The following is a 20,529-nucleotide window of genomic DNA, read 5'->3' on the forward strand; positions in this document are numbered from 1 at the left end:
GGGGATATTTTTTTCTGGACCCCCCACAATAACTTTTCCATTGCTTCTGATCCACATAAGCACTTCACTCCAGCACCTGTTATAAAGCACTACCGGTTAAGGTAAATTGAAGTAAACTCCAGCTGGATGCTGGAGATTAAAATACGTTTCACATCAATATTTACTTGACAAAGAGTGCACAGCAGTACAGCTGATCTGTTCATCTGCACATGCATCAACACACTGAGCAGCATCATTACATTCTGATGTGACTTTGTCTCAGTGTCCAGATTAGACACAATGTAAATCTGTGTGTGTGTGTGTGTGTGTGCGTGTGTGTGTGTGTGTGTGTGTGTGTGTGTGTGTGTGTGTGTGTGTGTAGCCTGGTGAGAAGGGATCTCCTGAAGGAGAGAGAGAGACAGAGAGGGAGAGGAACCATGTGTCGTTCGCCCGACACCTCCACACACACCATCACACACACCTGGGTATGAGCTACAACCTGATGTCAGGACAGTACGACATCTACCAAGGTATGAAACCTGTAAATCTGAGGCAGACGGAGTGTGTTTATCCAAATGTACCTAACAGGTGTGTTACTTGAAGACCAGAGGCTGGTGGAGCAGCAGGTGATACTTTTGGCCAGTTTGTTGTGGAACAGCACACAGAGGAGCATGCGTTTAGCCAGCCTCCGGTGTTTGGCTCAGATGAAGCACTGTTACTGTTAGACTGTATATAAAAGATGGGCACAGTCACAGTGACATCACCCAGTGGTTTTGGACTCTGTTTTTAGTCTCGGTGTTCTGGCTGCTTTCATGGGTTTGGTTGGTTGGTTGAAGTGGCCATATCTGAATGAGGAGAGGCAATGCTACGTTATCAGCTAATGATATCACATTTGGGTAGCAAGCTCCATTACACAAACACAGTACCTGCTAATTTGCGTAAGCGACATGCAAATACAGCTGCAAAGTGCATCCTCAAATCTGATGTATAAATTTACTGTTGTGACTCCATGAGGGGAGAATCGAGTTCACTGTCTTAGTTTTAGGAAATTGATCACCTCCAAGACACACATAAGGGCTATCCTGTAAACTGGTAATTATGTGACATCTCAGACCATGTAAAGCAAAACTGATGAAGAGATACATGGAATAACTTTCTCCAGGGACTACTAGAGGAATATAATGCATTACCTTTTTCAAAAAGTAACGAGTATTTTTCTGAGCCCACACTGGTCACAGCTGATGTGCTGTTCCCTGATGGTCTTCTGTGTTTAAGGTTTGAGCTCCAGGTCGCTGGTCTCCAGTCAGCAGGTGCCAGGACACTCCTCAACTGGTACGTTTGAAACACTGAAATTACATCAAAGCTTAACCGGTTCCACCTGTGACAGCCGAGTCACAGGACCTGAACACCTGTGATGTCTGTGAGGCTGTACAGCTGGACTGAAAAAAATGTTCTTAATTATTATTTCTTTTCATGTACAATTTCTTTATGGGATAAAGGTTATGTCACCTTACTAAGGGGGTAAATTGAGTGTGACGGCTTTTTCAATCATTAATGCAAACCCCCTTCATATAAATTATGTAAGCATTTTCTAAGTATGCTTGGACATTAATACTGAATAACTAGTGACATTTTGTATTAAAACCATGACACACAGACTGCTGGAGTGGCCGGGCCGGGGTGTTGTTTCATTTCTGAAATTACTCGTCATTTTCTGTGCAGAATATCTTGTTCTGCTCTGTGTGGCTCACAGACTCAGAGATTATCCACCAGCTTTTCATATCATGAAGTGAATTGGCTCAAATTTTCTCTCATAAAATGCAAACTGAGAGCAAAATGTGCTGGACAATTGTCTCATTTTCATGCTGTCTGCTGGGTCAATAAATATAATATCTGAAACTTCTCTCCTGGGAATAACGGCTCGCAGTTTATTCGGCTGTGTGACACTCGCACCTCGTTGCTGAAATTATCCTCCAGTAGATCATTACCCTCTGCACAGTGTTTTCCATATACTTTCATAAACCATATATCACCGTGTTTGCTTAAAATTGTGAAATAATCCAGAGGGAACCTGACAGGCTGTTAAAAGCTCAATGTGATGATTACAGTTGTGCTGCAAACACTGCAGTTGTCTATAAATGCAATTTGCTGTGAAATGGAGATTAACAGCAGTAATGGCACAGCGTTCCAGAGAAATTAAGAATATCCATATTTTTATGGGGTGATATCTGCAGATCACGTACATCTCCTTTTCTTCGTGTATCAAACTGATTAAAATCTTGAAACAACAAATGTTAAAAGAGAACCTATACCATTATACATTTATATATCTATATAAACCAGAAGCTCCGGCTTTAGACTGCTCTACGCCCTCAGTTTCAGATAGAGGATACCCTTAATGTGGTCATCTCAGGCAAAGAAGCCCCACCCACCTGATGTTTCAAAATTCTGTTTATAAGTTGAAGCCAATCAGAAGAAAGTTGGCTTAAAGGTGTTTTTTCTGAGTACCGTTTGCATCAGCATCGTTTCACGTGGTGTGATGACACATTTCCAAGATATGTGCTTCAAAAATGGGGGTGGTTTAAAGGTCAAACTGACTCACTGCACCATTTGGGGCTAAAATAATTTAATGATATCATTTAGATTTTTTACCAGGGATTCCTGTTAAAATGTAAACATTAAAATAGGAATTACATCTTAACATTAAAACATTGTTTTAACTAACTTCTCATAGTTGAGCTTTTTGACTAAACTGTGTTTTGCATATGTAACAGTCGCCTGAAGCTGGATCGTTACATGATCAGTGATCAGTGGCCTGAAAGAGGCAGAAACGTTGTTGGTTATGCGAGTCGTACTCAGTACTGTCAGGAGATGAGGTGGACGAGGGCCACACAGGATATCAGGAAGGTTAAAGGTCAGAGTAGGACATTCCAGCTTTTGAAATTATGGACAAGAAATAATATTGTCACCCTCTTAAAGTAATGGCCTTTGTCATTTTGTCACAAACTGAACCAAAGATTGAAAATAGAGGGTGATGATGTGTAAACTATGAGATTTGGTTTCCCTGGCACTAACTGCCATGCAGGACGTCGGCCTGTGAAAGGGCTCATCTTCATGGGCCTTCCATCTCTGCACGTTGAAGCAGCCGTGTTGCACTGTTGGGGGGTGTTAGGTTCAGACCACCGTTAAATAAAGGAAGACACAGAAACCCGTAGTTGATCTTTTACCTGCAGGGAGCGTCTCCGTCAGCCACCACTCGTGTGTGTGTGTCTGAGTGAGAGTCTGACCTCCTTCCTCCTGCCGGCTCTTTTATTTTAGCATCACGTGAGTGTGCGTGGGTGTGTGTATGTTTGTATGACGTCAGGAAACAGGCGTTACCTGCTTTCCTCACCTGGAGGGTTTGGGTATGTACGAGTATGTTTTGTGCTTACAATCCAATTGTCATGTGCATGTTTATGATGAACACTTCCAACACATTGTGATCTCTGGAGCTTGAAAAAGGCGACTGGACTTCTTTTTGTTTCTTGAAGACGTTTCACCTCTCATCCGAAAGGCTTCTTCAGTTCTCAACCAAATGGTGGAGAGACCCAGGTATTTAAACCCCTGTGGGCGTAGTCCCCTGGAGGTGGTTATGACCCTCTATTGATCATGTGCTTGAACACATGTGCCCAGGTGTGAAGGGGGCGTGGGTCATATTAATCAGTGGTTTCAGTTGAAACCAACTTAGGACTCCGCTCCATTGTTTCCTGTGGCCTATTGAGGTCACTGGAACAAAGGTGTGAATGGGGGTTGAGACGTCTGGGAAGGGAGCTCAGGACAGCACTGTAAGCGGGGGAAAGTTGGTGACGTAATCCACCTCCTCTGTTCAATGATGGTTGTTCACAGTGGACATAGATGGCTTCTTTCACTCCTCTTTCAAACCATCTGTTTTCCCTGTCCAAAATGTGGACATTGGCATCCTCAAAAGAGTGCCCTTTTTCCTTCAGATGCAGATGTACAGCTGAATCTTGTCCTGTCGAAGTGGCTCTTCTATGTTGTGCCATTCGTTTGTGAAGAGGCTGTTTGGTTTCACCAATGTAGAGGTCCGAGCACTCTTCACTGCACTGAACAGCATACACTACATCGCTGATCTTGTGTTTGGCGGGTTTGTCCTTGGGATGAACCAGTTTTTGTCTTAGGGTGTGACTTGGTTTGAAGTATACTGAGATGTCATGCTTGGAGAAAATTCTTCTGAGTTTCTCTGACAAGCCTGACACATATGGGATGACAATGTTGTTCCTCTTGTCCTTCCCATTCTCTGTAGGTTGTGTTTGGCCTTCATTCCTGTGCATCTTAGCTGATTTGATGAAGGCCCAGTTGGGGTAACCGCATGTTTTGAGGGCTTTCTTAATGTGTGTGTGTTCCTTATGCTTCCCTTCTGCCTTAGAGGGAACACTTTCCGCACGGTGTTGTAGGGTCCTGATCACCCCAAGTTTGTGTTCCAGAGGGTGGTGGGAGTCAAAGAGGAGATACTGGTCTGTGTGTGTGGGCTTCCGGTAAACTTCAATGTTGAGGCTTCCATCTTCCTCGATAAGCACCGCACAGTCCAGGAATGGTAACTTGTTATCTCTGGTGTCCTCCCTGGTAAAACGTATGTATTTATCCACTGAGTTAATGTGACGAGTGAAGGCTTCTACTTCTCGGGTTTTGATTTTGACCCAGGTGTCATCTACATATCTGTACCAGTGGCTAGGTGCCGTCCCTTTGAAAGAACCAAGAGCTTTACTTTCCACTTCCTCCATGTAAAGGTTGGCTACAATGGGAGACACTGGGGAGCCCATGGCACATCCATGCTTCTGTCTGTAGAATCCATCATTGTATTTAAAATATGTTGTGGTAAGGCAGAGATCTAAAAGTGCACAAATCTGATCTGGGGTGAAGCTGGTTCTGTTCAGTAAGGAATCGTCTTCCTGTAGTCGTCTTCTGACGGTCTCCACTGCCTCAGTTGTGGGTATGCAAGTGAAAAGTGAAACCACATCAAAGGACACCATGGTTTCATCTGGATCCAGTACAAGATTCTGGACCTTGTTAGTAAAATCTGTAGAGTTTTCAATGTGGTGGGGTGTGATGCCAACAAGCGGTGATAAGATGGTGGCGAGGTGTTTGGAAATGTTGTAGGTGACCGAGTTTATACTGCTGATAATGGGTCGAAGTGGGACTCCTTCTTTGTGGATCTTTGGGAGTCCATAAATGCATGGAGTGGCTTCTCCAGGGTACAGGCGGTAGTAAGTGGGGCGGTCAATGGCTTTTTCCTTTTCAAGTTGTTGCAGGCAGCAAACAACTTTTTTCTTGTAGTTGCTTGTGGGATCACGTCTCAAGACCTCATAAGTATTGTTGTCACTGAGGAGTGTAGTAATTTTGTTGTGGTAATCCGATGAATTCAGCACAACCGTGCACCTCCCCTTGTCGGCTGGCAGTATGGTGATGTTTTGATCCTTGCTTAGGGCTGTGATGGCCTTCTTCTCCTGAATGGTGAGGTTGGATGGAGAAAGTCTTGCACTGGAGAGAGTGGCTGAAACTTTCATCCTGATCTGTTCTGCTACAGGATGAGAAAGTTTGTTATTTCTTATAGCGGTTTCTGTTGCTGTGATGACGTCTACTATAGGAAGCTGTTGTGGGGCTATGGCAAAGTTGAGTCCTTTGGCTAGCACATTTTCTTCTGGTTTGGTGAGGACCCTGTCTGATAGGTTCTTCACCCACTTTCCTTGGTTTCCATTGCTTATCGTGTCGTCCTGTTTGTTAACAGATGAATGGTATGCCTTGGTTTGCAGAGTTTGAAATTTACGTAGTTGTCTTTCCTTGCCTTTGATGTGTTGTGCGAGCTGGGCTTTGTCCACAAATGTAGAAACTTCTTCTGCGATGGTGTGAGGTAAGAGTGATGAGAGTTTCTGCTGAGTCTGGTGGATTTTGTTCTGGAGTGCATCTATGGTGAAATGGACCTGTCTTATCCTTTCACTTAAAAGGTGGTTCTGTGCTCTCCATAGAATTTGGTCAGCTCTATGTCCTTTTACTGTGGACCCAAGGTGCAAACTCTTGGGAACCAGTCTGGACTGTCTGCATCTCAAGTTGAAACGAAGGTGGTTCCTGTAGTCCGCTAGCTTTCTTGAGTCCCTTTCATACTCCCGCACCAATTGAAGGGTGTTCCTCCCAAAGTGCAAGGCAATATGTCTGTGACCCATTATCAGCAGTATAAACTCGGTCACCTACAACATTTCCAAACACCTCGCCACCATCTTATCACCGCTTGTTGGCATCACACCCCACCACATTGAAAACTCTACAGATTTTACTAACAAGGTCCAGAATCTTGTACTGGATCCAGATGAAACCATGGTGTCCTTTGATGTGGTTTCACTTTTCACTTGCATACCTACAACTGAGGCAGTGGAGACCGTCAGAAGACGACTACAGGAAGACGATTCCTTACTGAACAGAACCAGCTTCACCCCAGATCAGATTTGTGCACTTTTAGATCTCTGCCTTACCACAACATATTTTAAATACAATGATGGATTCTACAGACAGAAGCATGGATGTGCCATGGGCTCCCCAGTGTCTCCCATTGTAGCCAACCTTTACATGGAGGAAGTGGAAAGTAAAGCTCTTGGTTCTTTCAAAGGGACGGCACCTAGCCACTGGTACAGATATGTAGATGACACCTGGGTCAAAATCAAAACCCGAGAAGTAGAAGCCTTCACTCGTCACATTAACTCAGTGGATAAATACATACGTTTTACCAGGGAGGACACCAGAGATAACAAGTTACCATTCCTGGACTGTGCGGTGCTTATCGAGGAAGATGGAAGCCTCAACATTGAAGTTTACCGGAAGCCCACACACACAGACCAGTATCTCCTCTTTGACTCCCACCACCCTCTGGAACACAAACTTGGGGTGATCAGGACCCTACAACACCGTGCGGAAAGTGTTCCCTCTAAGGCAGAAGGGAAGCATAAGGAACACACACACATTAAGAAAGCCCTCAAAACATGCGGTTACCCCAACTGGGCCTTCATCAAATCAGCTAAGATGCACAGGAATGAAGGCCAAACACAAACTACAGAGAATGGGAAGGACAAGAGGAACAACATTGTCATCCCATATGTGTCAGGCTTGTCAGAGAAACTCAGAAGAATTTTCTCCAAGCATGACATCTCAGTATACTTCAAACCAAGTCACACCCTAAGACAAAAACTGGTTCATCCCAAGGACAAACCCGCCAAACACAAGATCAGCGATGTAGTGTATGCTGTTCAGTGCAGTGAAGAGTGCTCGGACCTCTACATTGGTGAAACCAAACAGCCTCTTCACAAACGAATGGCACAACATAGAAGAGCCACTTCGACAGGACAAGATTCAGCAGTACATCTGCATCTGAAGGAAAAAGGGCACTCTTTTGAGGATGCCAATGTCCACATTTTGGACAGGAAAAACAGATGGTTTGAAAGAGGAGTGAAAGAAGCCATCTATGTCCACTGTGAACAACCATCATTGAACAGAGGAGGTGGATTACGTCACCAACTTTCCCCCGCTTACAGTGCTGTCCTGAGCTCCCTTCCCAGACGTCTCAACCCCCATTCACACCTTTGTTCCAGTGACCTCAATAGGCCACAGGAAACAATGGAGCGGAGTCCTAAGTTGGTTTCAACTGAAACCACTGATTAATATGACCCACGCCCCCTTCACACCTGGGCACATGTGTTCAAGCACATGATCAATAGAGGGTCATAACCACCTCCAGGGGACTACGCCCACAGGGGTTTAAATACCTGGGTCTCTCCACCATTTGGTTGAGAACTGAAGAAGCCTTTCGGATGAGAGGTGAAACGTCTTCAAGAAACAAAAAGAAGTCCAGTCGCCTTTTTCAAGCTCCAGAGACTACTATGACCTGGATAACTGAGAATCTACACAGACATAACACATTGTGATATACAGAAAAACAGTTAAACATTTATCTGTTCTTACATTTCCTCCCTGTTTATCATGAACATAGCACATACTACCCCGAATGAGGTTGAGGCGAAAAACCTGTCGTGCGGCTGTCTATCCTTCTTTTGACCCAAAGTCACACTCTCTTTTCTTTCAAGACAGGAAAACTCCTCAACGGCCCCGCCGCTCACGGCAGCCACTGCTAGTCGGGGAAGCACCTACATACATTTGCAAAATTTGAACATTAGTTTGAAAACCAGTTTACATCCACCCCCATCACTTGGTCTCCCATTTTCAATGGGGGTTTCATATTTGGTCTTCTGTTTCACCCTCCTGCCCACCCTGCACAAGGGTACACTGATAGAAAGCTGAAATGAAAACATTCATCATCATTTTCCTTAAACATGGAACAATACCACTGAAAAATAAACAAAGCAGTAGCAGAATGACCCCTGGTGGCACTAAGACTTTCAGCAGGGCTTGCCACCAAGCTCCAGTAGTCAGCCAAGAGAGCCAGTCCTGACTCCCTCCAGGTGTCTGCCGTTCTACATACTGTTGCAGGGTGTCTAAGTCAGACAAAGCAGTGTGGATACTCCCCCCGTCACCGTTTTCATCGGGGATGAAGGTGCAACAAGTCTGTCCAATTATCTTACATACTCCTCCTTGCGGGGCAGCCAGCAAGTCCAAAACCACTCTGTTCTGCATCACCATTGCACGCAAGGCGCTCAACTCTTGTGTTGCAGTCGCGATGGTCATCAATGCGCCCAGGGTGCAGATCCAGTTCCACGTGGTCATTGCACGTGAATGAGCCATCCCTATTTAGTGGGGGGTTCAGTTGTTTTCTTCACGGGTTTGAGACGAAGGTGGCCTAGGGCTCACCCCCCCCTTTGTACCCCGACTTCCGTCCCCTACTCAGCGTTGGTTGGCTCAATCCTTTTGCAATGGCTGAGGTGTATCCACGTGGATCTCTCTGCTATTTTGACTGCAGTTGGTGTGGTCAGTAGTACTTTGTAGGGTCCGCCCCACCGGGGTTGGTTCCAGCACTTCTTCTTAATCACTCTGACCAGGACCCAGTCTCCCACCGCCACCGGATGTTCCTGTGGAGAAGCAGAAGAGCCTTCCGGCAGTTTATTTGTATCAACAACCTTTTTGCTTTGGAACAACTTTTTCATCCGATCACTCAAGTCTGTCTCTTCCTCTGCTTGTTGTTCTTCTGTGTACACCGCGAGTCTAAAAGGTCGGCCAAACAATGCCTCATAGGGGGTTATCCCTGTGTTGTTGGGGGGTCACATGCATGTATGTTTTTACTAAGTCTATGCATTCTATCCAGGGCCTTCCCGTTTCTGCCATACATTTCCTTAGTCTGTTTTTTACTGTGCCATTCGTTCTTTCAACGAGTCCTACGCTTTGTGGATGATAAGAACAGTGATTTTTTTTAGCTGTACCCCTGGGTTTTGCGATACTTTGCTCACTATTTCATTCACGAAATGTGGGCTGTTGTCACTCCACAGTTTTTCAGGTACCCCATATGTGGGTACAATAGTTTTGCACAGAGCTTTTGCTACTGTGAGTGCATCTGCTTTCACTGCTGGAATTATTTCGACCCACTTAGTCAGAGGATCTATTAATACTAAGCAATACTTATAGCTCTTACTCACCATCCCCCCTGTTGATACATGTGTTAAACCATGTGTCAATATGGCTGCTGTTTTGAATAGTGACCTAGGAAGTACAGGTTTTCCATTTATGTGGTACAGCTGGTTTAGTTTAAATGCCCCATCCTTTAGCCATTGTTCTACTTCAGTTTTAGGAGCAATTGGCCTCAATTTATCTCCAAAAGACTGTAACAGAGCTGAGGTCATAAACCCATCCTTGCAATCTACAGTCTGGACAAAATCTGTTTTGTAATTTGGAAGAGGCAGCACTAGGTCTGTTACCAGTGCTTCTTTTACTTTTGTGAAAGCTTCTCCAGCCTCTCTTGTCCATTATATGACATCTGTCATTGCCATGGGGGTTGGCATATATTAGGGAAAGCAATGGTTGCGTCAGTTGGGCATAATTAGGGATCCATGCTCTGCAATAATTACACAGGCCTAAGAAGGCCATCATTTGCTTCTTGGTTTGTGGCTTAGGTGTTTGTGCTAGTGCTGTTTGTGTGTGTTAGACGCCAGTAATGAGTGTGGGTGTCATATCACTTCCCTTCTCTGCTGATCAGGCAACTTGCCCTCATCTGACTTGTCTGGAGTCCTCCTCTCCGATCAGTGTGACACAGTCTGGTTAGTCCACGTTACCTTCACCAGTTGTGGACATTCATTTCACCAATGGCCCGTCAGGCTGCAGTTGTAACATCTGTCATCTCGATGCACCGACGATCATTCTGGTCCGGACGATGTCTGATCGGAGGGCAGGAGTCCAGATCTGGGTCAGAGATTTTCAGCGCTTATAAATTTGCCTGCAAAAAGGGCATAGAGAGATGAGGTATCACAAGTAACAACAACAAAACCGCCACTCCATTAATTAGGGCATCAGCTGTTCTGCCGCTCAAAACTCCGCTAAGATCTCGCTCTACGCAGAGTTCTTTAACTATTAATTTTCTACTCCTGCGTTCCCATCTCCATTTTTTCCTAGTGAGACGTCTCTCACAGGTTCTTCTACGTGTAAGAAAACAGAGAAAAAGGACACGTTCAAGGAGCCTAATCACCTTAGGTTAAACAACACAATTTGTCTTTAACCTCTTTTACGCATGACCCAGTCTGCGTGCCACCCATTCGCCGATGGGTGTTACCCTTTTAAGCAGACTCCCAATGTCTATTTGGCTCTGACAGTGACAGATGCAATTTTTAATTTACCTTTTAAATCAAACTTTTTCCCATTTTAAATTATTTGGAATCTTTCTCACTCGATATGTGTTACGGCCGTGCCTCTAAGGCAGGGTCCTTGAATCCAGGCAGCTGTCCAGCAAAGGGTGAAAATTCGAGTTCCTCCGTATTTTGCAAATGCAGGAGGACTGAAGCATTTTTTTCTTCAGCTTGGCCAGAAACTCGTCACTTCTTTGTGGAAGAACTCATTGGATCCTACCAACAATCACCAAAATTGTTATGGAAATGTATTTATCAAATGAGAGAGACAAGATTCCTTTCCATGGTTTATTACTCATGTAAGGAGAAGTCACCCCGTACCCCCAGAGGGGCATGAGTGAATTCTGCATTCTACACAGAAACACAATGTCCTTATACTCTTTTACACCTCCCTGTTGAGGCATGGCAAGGCCCAGGACTCATTAATGCTACAGTTTTTTAAAAAAAAAAAAAAAGATAGATATCATCCTTAGATGTCACCCCATCCTTCCTGCTGGTAAATTTAATTACTGCACTAACTCCCCCTCCTCCTCAACCTGTGAACCACCAACTGCCCCCTGTAGCTGTGGGGGAGGTGGTTGAGCTGGAAAAGGTGGTTGAGGTGGGGGTTGTTTGGTTCTGTACTTTCAGGAATGCCGCTGTGGGCTTTAAACACTGCTTCCAGACGACCTTGGTACTCGTACACATCTTCGCCCTCTTTTTGTCTGCATTGGCTAATTTTGTCATAATTTAGGGGTGGCACTAGGGTCTGTTTTGTTCTCAAAATTACCCCTTCCATCCCTTGCCGTAAGATTTCTGAATTATGCCTTAAAATGTTGCCGCCCTCATCTTTTCCTGTGAAGGTGTCCCTTACTCTTCCCCACTCGTGTTTAAAATGGTTTCAGAACACACGAACATTTCATCTCCATTCAGGTTAAACGAGGTTTGTAATCCCTTCACATCTGTCGCCCATTGTTCTATGTCAATTTTGTGTGGGGTTAAGCCTTTAACGGCCTCTTGCATTTCAGTTTCAGTCCAAGGTCGGTAAACCAAAATAGTGGGAGGTTGAGGGGCGCTTGCTGTCCCTGTGTTTGGGTTCGCGACTTGGAGCATGGGGAAGGTTTGTGCCACTGGTTCCAGTGGAGGTGGGGGCCCTCCACAATTGAAGCAATCCCTTTCATGCCCGTACTCTGATAAAACGGGATAATCTGCTGGCTTAGGTGTGGCATGCACATCTATGTGCGCCAGTGTTTTAAGTTCCCCATTTCTGGTGCGGCTCGCAATGGGAGAAAAAGCTCCGGTAGAAACAGCTGTTAAGCCTTCCCTTGCTTGGGTCTCATGTTGTTTTGCCCCGTTAGTCCCTCCCCCTCTAAACATGGCGCTGCTCCGGGTGCCGCAGGATCAGGCCCCCTCCGGTCTTGCTGGGGTCTGCATACAATTTGAGTTTCCTCATCTGCCTTTATTAGAGCTGCATGCACGTGTGTGGGTGGTTTTGCCGCTGTGGCTTTTGCCTTCTGCTGTTGCTGTCGGCGTTTAGCCTGTAGCAGCCAAAACTTTGCACACTGCAGTTCCAACTGCGCCTTTTTGCTTTTTGTTGCAGCTGTGTGACTAAGTTCTCACATTCTGTCACTACCAACTTTCCCTTAAACCCATATTTTTTCTTCCATGTCTTTATATATTGAGTTGACCCTTGTTTATGCCATTCCATAAATTTTACATCGCCCTCTAATACGGCGGCGAGGACTTACCCATTGTTTTCGAAGTACAATCAGCCTGTGCTTTGTCTCGTACAGACCACGTGTCTTTATTGAGACCTAAACCCAAATCCGCCCTTCACTGTGTACTTCAACAGACCATGAAGTTGAAAACCGTTAGATTGTCTTCATGCTGCTGCTTCCACTTCAATGAGGGCTTTCACTCTCTCAGTCACTCACATTCACACACACATACGCGTATTTATGGCGCCTATTTTAAATCTTTGTTTAGAAACACCAAAATTCAGAATTAAGGCCAAATTAAAACCAATTTACCAATTTACTTTCTCCTTTCGGCAAGAACACCTACGTTACTGTCTTATACTTTTTTTTTATGCTTTTCCCTGAAAAGCTAACTTTCCCTGAAAGTTACTCCGGCCGGTTTCCCTCACGAACCCTGTTCTGAGGACGTAGACTACAGTTTTCCCTGAAAAGCCAACTTTCCCTGAAAGTTATCCTGGCAATTGGACCCGGTCCGACTCAGTAGTCTACGATTTGTCCTACCTGGTTTCTGTCATCTTCACGTTGGTGGATCGGGTCTCGAGGAAAGCGTTCCCAGCGACCGCGGAGAAACCTATGAAGCCGGGCCTGGCAACAAATTTTCACGTCCCAGGTCTTTGTGCAGCGCCTCTATTGCAGCTGGCTGTCCGGACAGGCTTGCCGGCGTCCCTCTGTTGTCGTTGGAAACACCTCCTCACTGCCCGACCGGCTCTCGAAGGACCACTAAAATGTTAGGTTCAGACCACCGTTAAATAAAAGAAGACACAGAAACCCGTAGTTGATCTTTTACCTGCAGGGAGAGTCTCAGTCAGCCACCACTCGTGTGTGCGTCTGAGTGAGAGTCTGACCTCCTTCCTCCTGCCAGCTCTTTTATTTTAGCATCACGTGAGTGTGCGTGGGTGTGTGTATGTTTGTGTGACGTCAGGAAACAGGCGTTACCTGCTTTCCTCACCTGGAGGGTTTGGGTATGTACGAGTATGTTTTGTGCTTACAATCCGATTGTCATGTGCATGTTTATGATGAACACTTCCAACACATTGCGATATACAGAAAAACAGTTAAACGTTTATCTATTCTTACAGGGGGGGGGCTCACCTTCCAGAGAGCCTTGTTCTGCCTTTATGGGCGACATCAGGGTCATCTGTTAATTTGATGGACTGCCTCATCTTGAAGAATCTGTCTTGAGTTATTGGCTGAGAGTCCCCAGCGTTTCTGGATCCTTGGGTAATCGAGTCAGACTGTGAGCACACGCATGCTGATGATGTTTTCAGCTTAAAGGCTGCCCTCAGAGAGCACCTCCCTTCGGTTTGTGTGCACTGATACTTCCTTCAAAAACCTGGCTGCCTATTTACCCCTTGATGTAATCAGAGGGCCTCCAGTCTTGGTGGTTGTGGCAGCGTTGTTTTCATGTTTCAGTAGGTTTGAAATTGAACTGATAAAGAAACGAGTGGTAGGGTTTAATGACCTTTCAGCAAATATATTATTTAGACGTCTCAAACAGAGAGCAACAAGGCTGCCTCAGTGTATTTCAGAGCCCCAGCTTACATGACATCTCTTATCCATAACGGAGGGTGGGTGCTGCCACTTTGTCCCAACTCAGGCTCCTCCAAAGCTGGTATCTCCTTCTCTAAGCTCCCACCTAATGTCTGGACCTCCTGCACCTCATCTCCTGATAGCTGTCAGTCTGACTCCTCTTCCTCGATGCTGAGTAACGCCCTTTCTGCCTCTTTCAGCCCCCTCTTTCCTGAAGGATGGGAACAGGTTGAAAATAAGGTCCTGTTGTCCACTGCAAAGGACACAGAATAAAAGTTTGGTTTTGAAAGAGTTAAAATTTAAGACTCACATTGAAGTAACAACAGAAACTTAATATCTGGGGAAAAAAACTGTCACATAACCGCCCATAAAATATGGAAGCTGCCGGCCATTTTGAAAAGACCCCCCCCCCCACAGAGGACTGTTGGGGCTTACTGGCCTTAAGTACCTTTTAAAGGGAGGGGGGCCTTCAAGGGACTTCACACAGAGGAAGAACTGAGGGACGGCACCAGGACCTGATATCATCTAAATAAGGATTATTTTGATCTGGGAATCAAGTAAAGTGAGTCTAGTAGAGTTAAAGAATAAAAATATAGAGACTGAAATGATCATAATGGGTCCTATTTATAGTTTTTATGATGCGGTGTCCTCTGAAGGCCTGTTTTTCTGCAGGCAGACACACAACATAATGAAACTGATGTTGATAATTTTCATGGCCTATAATGGCTCTTAGTGCAATCTTAGGAATATCATTAATATGAGATAGCGACATGTAGCCAGGTTCTGTAGTTTTATAGTATGTTTACACATTAACAAACAGGCAGAAAAAAGCACAACAGTATGTTTTAATCACATTACAGGAAATGTAGCTGCAGTCAGCTGGACTCTGCAGCCTGGCTGAGTTCATCAGCACTGATGCATCTCTGACTCTGCTTTGCGTGAATTGTGACAGTAAAGTTTGCCGTTTTTTTTGTCTCCACAGACAGTGAAGGGAAGAAGTAGGACCATGTGACCACGTCTCACATGAGGAATGGCAGATTTATCAGACATCAATTCCATGGTGTTGAATAAGCTTCGCCTCGCTGAGAGGCAGAGAACAAAAACTAAAAAAGAAAAAACTTCTTTCATTTCTTATTAATAACAGAAGAACCACTTTTATAACTCATCATAGAGGAGCTGATGAGTGGGACAGGAAGCAGGACCGGGACCTGACCGAACGAGGAACTACCTGTTAAACCCAGAATCACAGACTTTTGGAGCGTTCGGTTTTGCAGAGTTTCGACAGAAGCAGGCGGCACATATGAAACATCCCAGAGCCTGAGCAGAGCTGGTGTTTAACTTTGGAAATGCACAGTTATTGTAGTGTGTTTTGATGATGATGATGATATGACTGAATGTACTGATGATGACTTACACTTTAGTGTGGATCTTTTTTTTTAAATGGGACAAAAACAGCATTAGGAAGCTAAAAAGTCTATTATTATCCTTATTATTCTCATGATTATTGAAGTGGAAGTCCTCCTCCCTCCATAGTGCTGACGCTACATTTGTATTACTAACCTGTAACTTGAGCGTAACCATGTTGATTGTATTGTCTTTATGTGAGAGTAAACCTTCACATTGACCTACCCAGTGCCATGTAGGAACCCAATGGTGTATATATTCTGTACAGATTCATGGCAGAGCACTAACATGCTTTATCGTGCACTATCTAGATCTCCATCAGCCGTGTGTGGGAGCAGAGGCAGAGCAAGGATGACCGGCAGAAACAGAACCACTCTTTATATCACTGACTTCAGTTTATCTGCAGCACATGTGCTGATGTCATAGTTTAGGCTGCATATGTGATCAGTACAATCGGTTTGCCCCAGTTTGTGCTTCTCATGAGTGGCTGTGTGCCCGAGTGTCTGACAGATTCAGACTCAAATATCTTCACACCTGCTGGATGCACTTTCATTACTGGTTACAGTTCATATGTCAACAGTTGGATTGATGTACATGGGCTGACGCTGGCCTTCACAAGCCCACAAGGTGTGCTATATTTAGGCCACTGATGAGCTACATTGCAAATCTGTATGTCATCCATCTAACTGACCACATACTGTGTATGAGAGATAGCCACAGTGACACCCATTGGTTCCTGGACTTTTGAGGCCTAACCGTTACCATTTTGGCCACCACCATGCTGGTCTTTATGGAGTTTCAGGGACAATATGTGGCCTAGGAGGGTGGGGTGCTATGTTAACAGCTAACTAGCTGCATCCATAGACTGTATGGGTGCAATGCACAGACACAGATACTGCTAATTAGTACTACCTGTATATAAGAGAATGTCACTCACCAAAACTGAAGCACAAGTTTTTGCATGAGCTGCACAGCAGGTCATATAATATAGAATGTATGGAGTTCAGTCGAAAATGCGTCATAAGGCACCGACAGCACAAACACAGCTGAGGGGTCTACGTTAGTGAGTCCAGTTAGAAGAGGTGAAGGCTTTTAATGGGAAGTTTATGAGGACTGACTAACTTTTGGAGCGAGCCTCCAGGAGCTATTAGAAGAACTCCAACAGCAGCACAGCATGCATGTTTCTGCAGACACTATTCAGTCAGCCAGTCAGGAGTATCATAGATCAATGACACGTATCTGTTTGGAAACAGCAGCATGAGGACATCATTCTGTCCTAAATCACTTTTTACTTTGACCATCTAACAAAACTTGTATCGACTGATGAGAAAACAGCTACAGTGTTTATGCTTCAACATGTTAGCAACTGCATAAAACAGATAAATGACTGCAGCAGCTAAATGTAATCATAAGAGAAAGAAAAATAATGTTGCCAAAGGTGTTTAGCAGCTTCTGTGAGGATAAGAGTGTTGATGAATACCCGTCTGTGCAGGAGAAGTCCAGGGTTTAATGTTTTCCTTTCTAACAGAAAATGAGTTATCATAACCTCGAGGCTGTCTCTGTACTCAAAACCAAATGGATCACGGTGTTTTCACTCAGGTAAAATAGTGAGTTGGTGGCCAAAAACCAAAAACTATATTTGACTTTTGTTTTTTAATCAAATCCAATGATTGGTTGCAGACGGTGAACTTTTGGTTGACTTATGTTTTTTGTTTTTACATATTGTATATTAAGTTATTTACTTGGTTGACAGAGTGCAACCTGAACATTTTTAGATGCACACACTGGAATTTTCTAAAATTCTTGAGCTCAGTTTTTTTTTTTCTTTGTTCGTTTGATCAAAATATTTGTTTTACATCACAATTAAGAGAAAAGTTGCTAGAAATATCTTACAGGATACAATCTGCACTCAAATAATGCAAAGTAGACACACACTGGAATTGTCCTTTAGTTTAAATGCCCACATTAGTATAGTCAGTGATGTTTGTGGGGACATACTGTACATATGTGGAGTCACAATCCTTCGCCCTGCTCCTGCTCCCATGCTCTCTACAAGCTAACTAGCTCACAGCAGAGTCCCTGATAGACACAACGGTTTGATTTTACCATTGGTGACGTACCACTGCCAGCTTTGATCGGGCTCAGCAGGTGCATGCTTCCTACACAGGAGCTACTCATCTTTATCCAAAATTTGTCCCAAACTCCTACAGAGCTGCTGTAGGAGTCATAATGATGTTCATATCTGGAGTATGTGCCAAAAAAAACCAACAGTAAACCTCTATTAGGCTGTTTCCACAAATACAGTCTCAGCTTATCAATCAAGCAAGTAACCCGAGGCTTAATTCAGCAGCCCTCTGGATGGTCAGCTAGTGTCACCAGCCACCATGTCTAGAGGATTATGGCTGAGTGCTGGGGCCAATTAATAGTTTCAGTGTCCGGTTTCATGGCCAGCTACAGACTGGTTCCAAGTGTGACATGGCTACCGCTTGTGTATGATCCCCAAAAATCTGGAAAAAGTGCTGACTAATGACTGCTGGTTTAGGCTAAAGGCTTTACTGTTGGTAAGACTGAGATCGGCGACAATTAGACAATAGACTAATAAAAGATGGATTAAATATCAGAAAATTGTCAATCATAAGGTAGCCACGCCATAAAGCATATATTATCTTCTATTTTAGTCTAAATGGGGACCATATTTTACTAAATAGACATCATGCTGTGTTATAAGAAATTAAAATAGTAATTGAGACTAAAATCTCATCAGGAAAGCAAGTATTGGGGGCTTGCAATCCAAATGGGAAGTAGGGAGATTTTCTCAATGACTTCTGTACAATTGGGGTTTTTTTCCAACCAGAGCAGTCGCCCCCTGCTGGCCATTAGAAACAAAGCATGTCTCAGAAACTTTCACAGTGGGCTTTTCAGACCAGGAGGCTTCACCAGTCTTGTATATCCTATTTATGGATCAGACCAGTGGAACTAAACTAAGTTTGCCATTTCTCCAGCCAATGCTGTGCTAACTGTAGGCAGTTTCTAATTAACTATGATTAATTTCCTTCTGGTCGTCCTTTATTCCCAATGCAATCTGCAGCTCATCTATGTGGCTCTAATTTTGCTGAGTCATGTAGTTTAATGCATCAGCTGATTTCCTGTCAAATACCTTCAAAAGGCCTGTTTGCTGTGGTTTTATGGGAAAAAATAGCTAGTAAAAATATTGGAATATTTTATGGTAAATTTAAGCTCAATTTTAAAATTGAAAATGAAATTTTTGTATTTATTAGAAAAAATCTCTTGCAGCCCTCCTTCATGACACGATTGTGGGGATCACTAGCCTAGACAGCAAGCTGAACATTTCACCGTGGAAACCAGATGTTCCATCAAATGTAGCCAGTTTCATTCAGTGTGGAGGTTTAGCTTGGAAACTGTATTCACAGTAACTTCAGATGATGTAAATACTGCACAGCATATATTGAACTCACTGCTGCCTGACAACAAACACCCCAATGGTCCACCCTGTCTATCAGCAGCTCTGCCTCACTCACAACACCTTACCTGCATAGTATCAGTGATCATTCTATTACTTGAATATAGTGCTATGAACTCTGTTTACAAAATGCTGTCAACTTTTGGGAGACACAGTGTTGTCTTTAAAAGGCTGCTTGGTATGTTCAGTTCATCCACCTGGTGTATCCAGTTATTCACACACCGAACAAATCATGAAACTTGCTGTTGCTTTTTTATACTGTATATGCCTTAATTCATATGTTTGGCAATCATGATTAAAGGATCTTTATATACATTTTTGGTATGTGGAGTTTTTTTCCCCTGTGGATATTTTTGTTTCAACTGCATGTTGAACAACAGCTTATTAAATGCTTCAAAAAACTAGAACTATTCCTAAAATGAATTAGAACCCCCCCCCCCCCCCCCCCCCCCCCCAGCCCCTCCGCAGGGGTAACAGCTGATGAGGCAAGGGTCCACGTTGCCTGGGGCTGTGTAGACCTCTATATAAATGGTGTAAAATTATATTCTATGGGAGAGTCCTACAGTGGTAAAAATCTAACTTCCTGGAGGGAACAAAAGCTTTTTAAAACTTATTTTGAGACAAAGAGAATGCTTAAAGCAGTTTTTATCAGATTTGACTGTGATTATATGGATGCAGTTTCCCACCTAAAGTTAATTTAATGCTTAGTGCTTCAGACTAACTACTGCAGTTCTTTCAAGGTAGTCACAAGTGGCAAGACTTGGTTGTAGAAGACACATGGGCAAAATATTGAGTACTTCGAGATGGCCGACGACATTAAAGGAAAACCAAACAACGGTACCCTCCAAAATCAACATCAGTCACAATGGCAGCTGGATTTCTGAATGTTGAGGTGAATGACTGCAATAAGTCTTTACTGCTATTCAACTTGAATACAACAGAGGGCTCACTGCTTAAGCAGATGAACAAGTTTTTATGTTAAGTGCAACAACTTTACATAAACTATACTGCCAAAAGTATTCACTCCTCTGCCTTCACACACACGAACCTGAGTAACATCCCATTCTTAATCTATAGGGTTTAATATGATGTGGGCCCACCCTTTGCAGCTATAACAGCTTCATCATATCTCCACTGCTCTAGAGTCCAGTGGGGGTGTGCCTCAGTGCCTGGTTTTATACACCTGTGGAAGTGACAGGAACACCTGAATTCAGTGATCTGGATTCGGGTGAGTGAACACTTTTGTTAACATAGTGTATGACAGACAAACATGTGTACTCTGTAAGTAAGGCAGTGTCCTGGGTGAAGACAGTCTGAAAATGTTACACAAGTAGTGGCAGAAGAAAAACTGATTTCAGTTTGTTCATATTCATGAATATGACCTTGAGGCCCTGCGCTTACTTTATTTTAGTCAGTAGTTTAGCAGTTGAAAAAACTCTGTTCTGGGAGGACTTTGTATTATTATTATTATTATTATTATTATTATTATTATTAGTAGTAGTAGTAGTAGTAGTAGTAGTAGTAATTGTAGTAGTATACTTGTACTGTAGTTCCACCTCCAACCAGCATGGGG

At 43.8% G+C, this 20,529-nt stretch overlaps 1 protein-coding gene across 1 annotated transcript in view; it reads left to right on the top strand.

Annotated features, from left to right (window-relative positions):
* znf608 (zinc finger protein 608) overlaps positions 1-19,241 on the top strand; it is a 120,887-nt gene extending 101,646 nt beyond the window's left edge. The window contains 3 exon segments of the mRNA XM_030725681.1: positions 362-509; positions 1,255-1,311; positions 15,054-19,241. Coding sequence (XP_030581541.1) covers positions 362-509; positions 1,255-1,311; positions 15,054-15,073 — 225 coding nt within the window. The 3' untranslated portion in view covers positions 15,074-19,241.
* Positions 19,242-20,529: the final 1,288 nt, after the last annotated feature.

Source organism: Archocentrus centrarchus, unplaced genomic scaffold, assembly GCF_007364275.1.
Source record: "Archocentrus centrarchus isolate MPI-CPG fArcCen1 unplaced genomic scaffold, fArcCen1 scaffold_68_ctg1, whole genome shotgun sequence".
Classification (NCBI taxonomy): domain Eukaryota; kingdom Metazoa; phylum Chordata; class Actinopteri; order Cichliformes; family Cichlidae; genus Archocentrus; species Archocentrus centrarchus.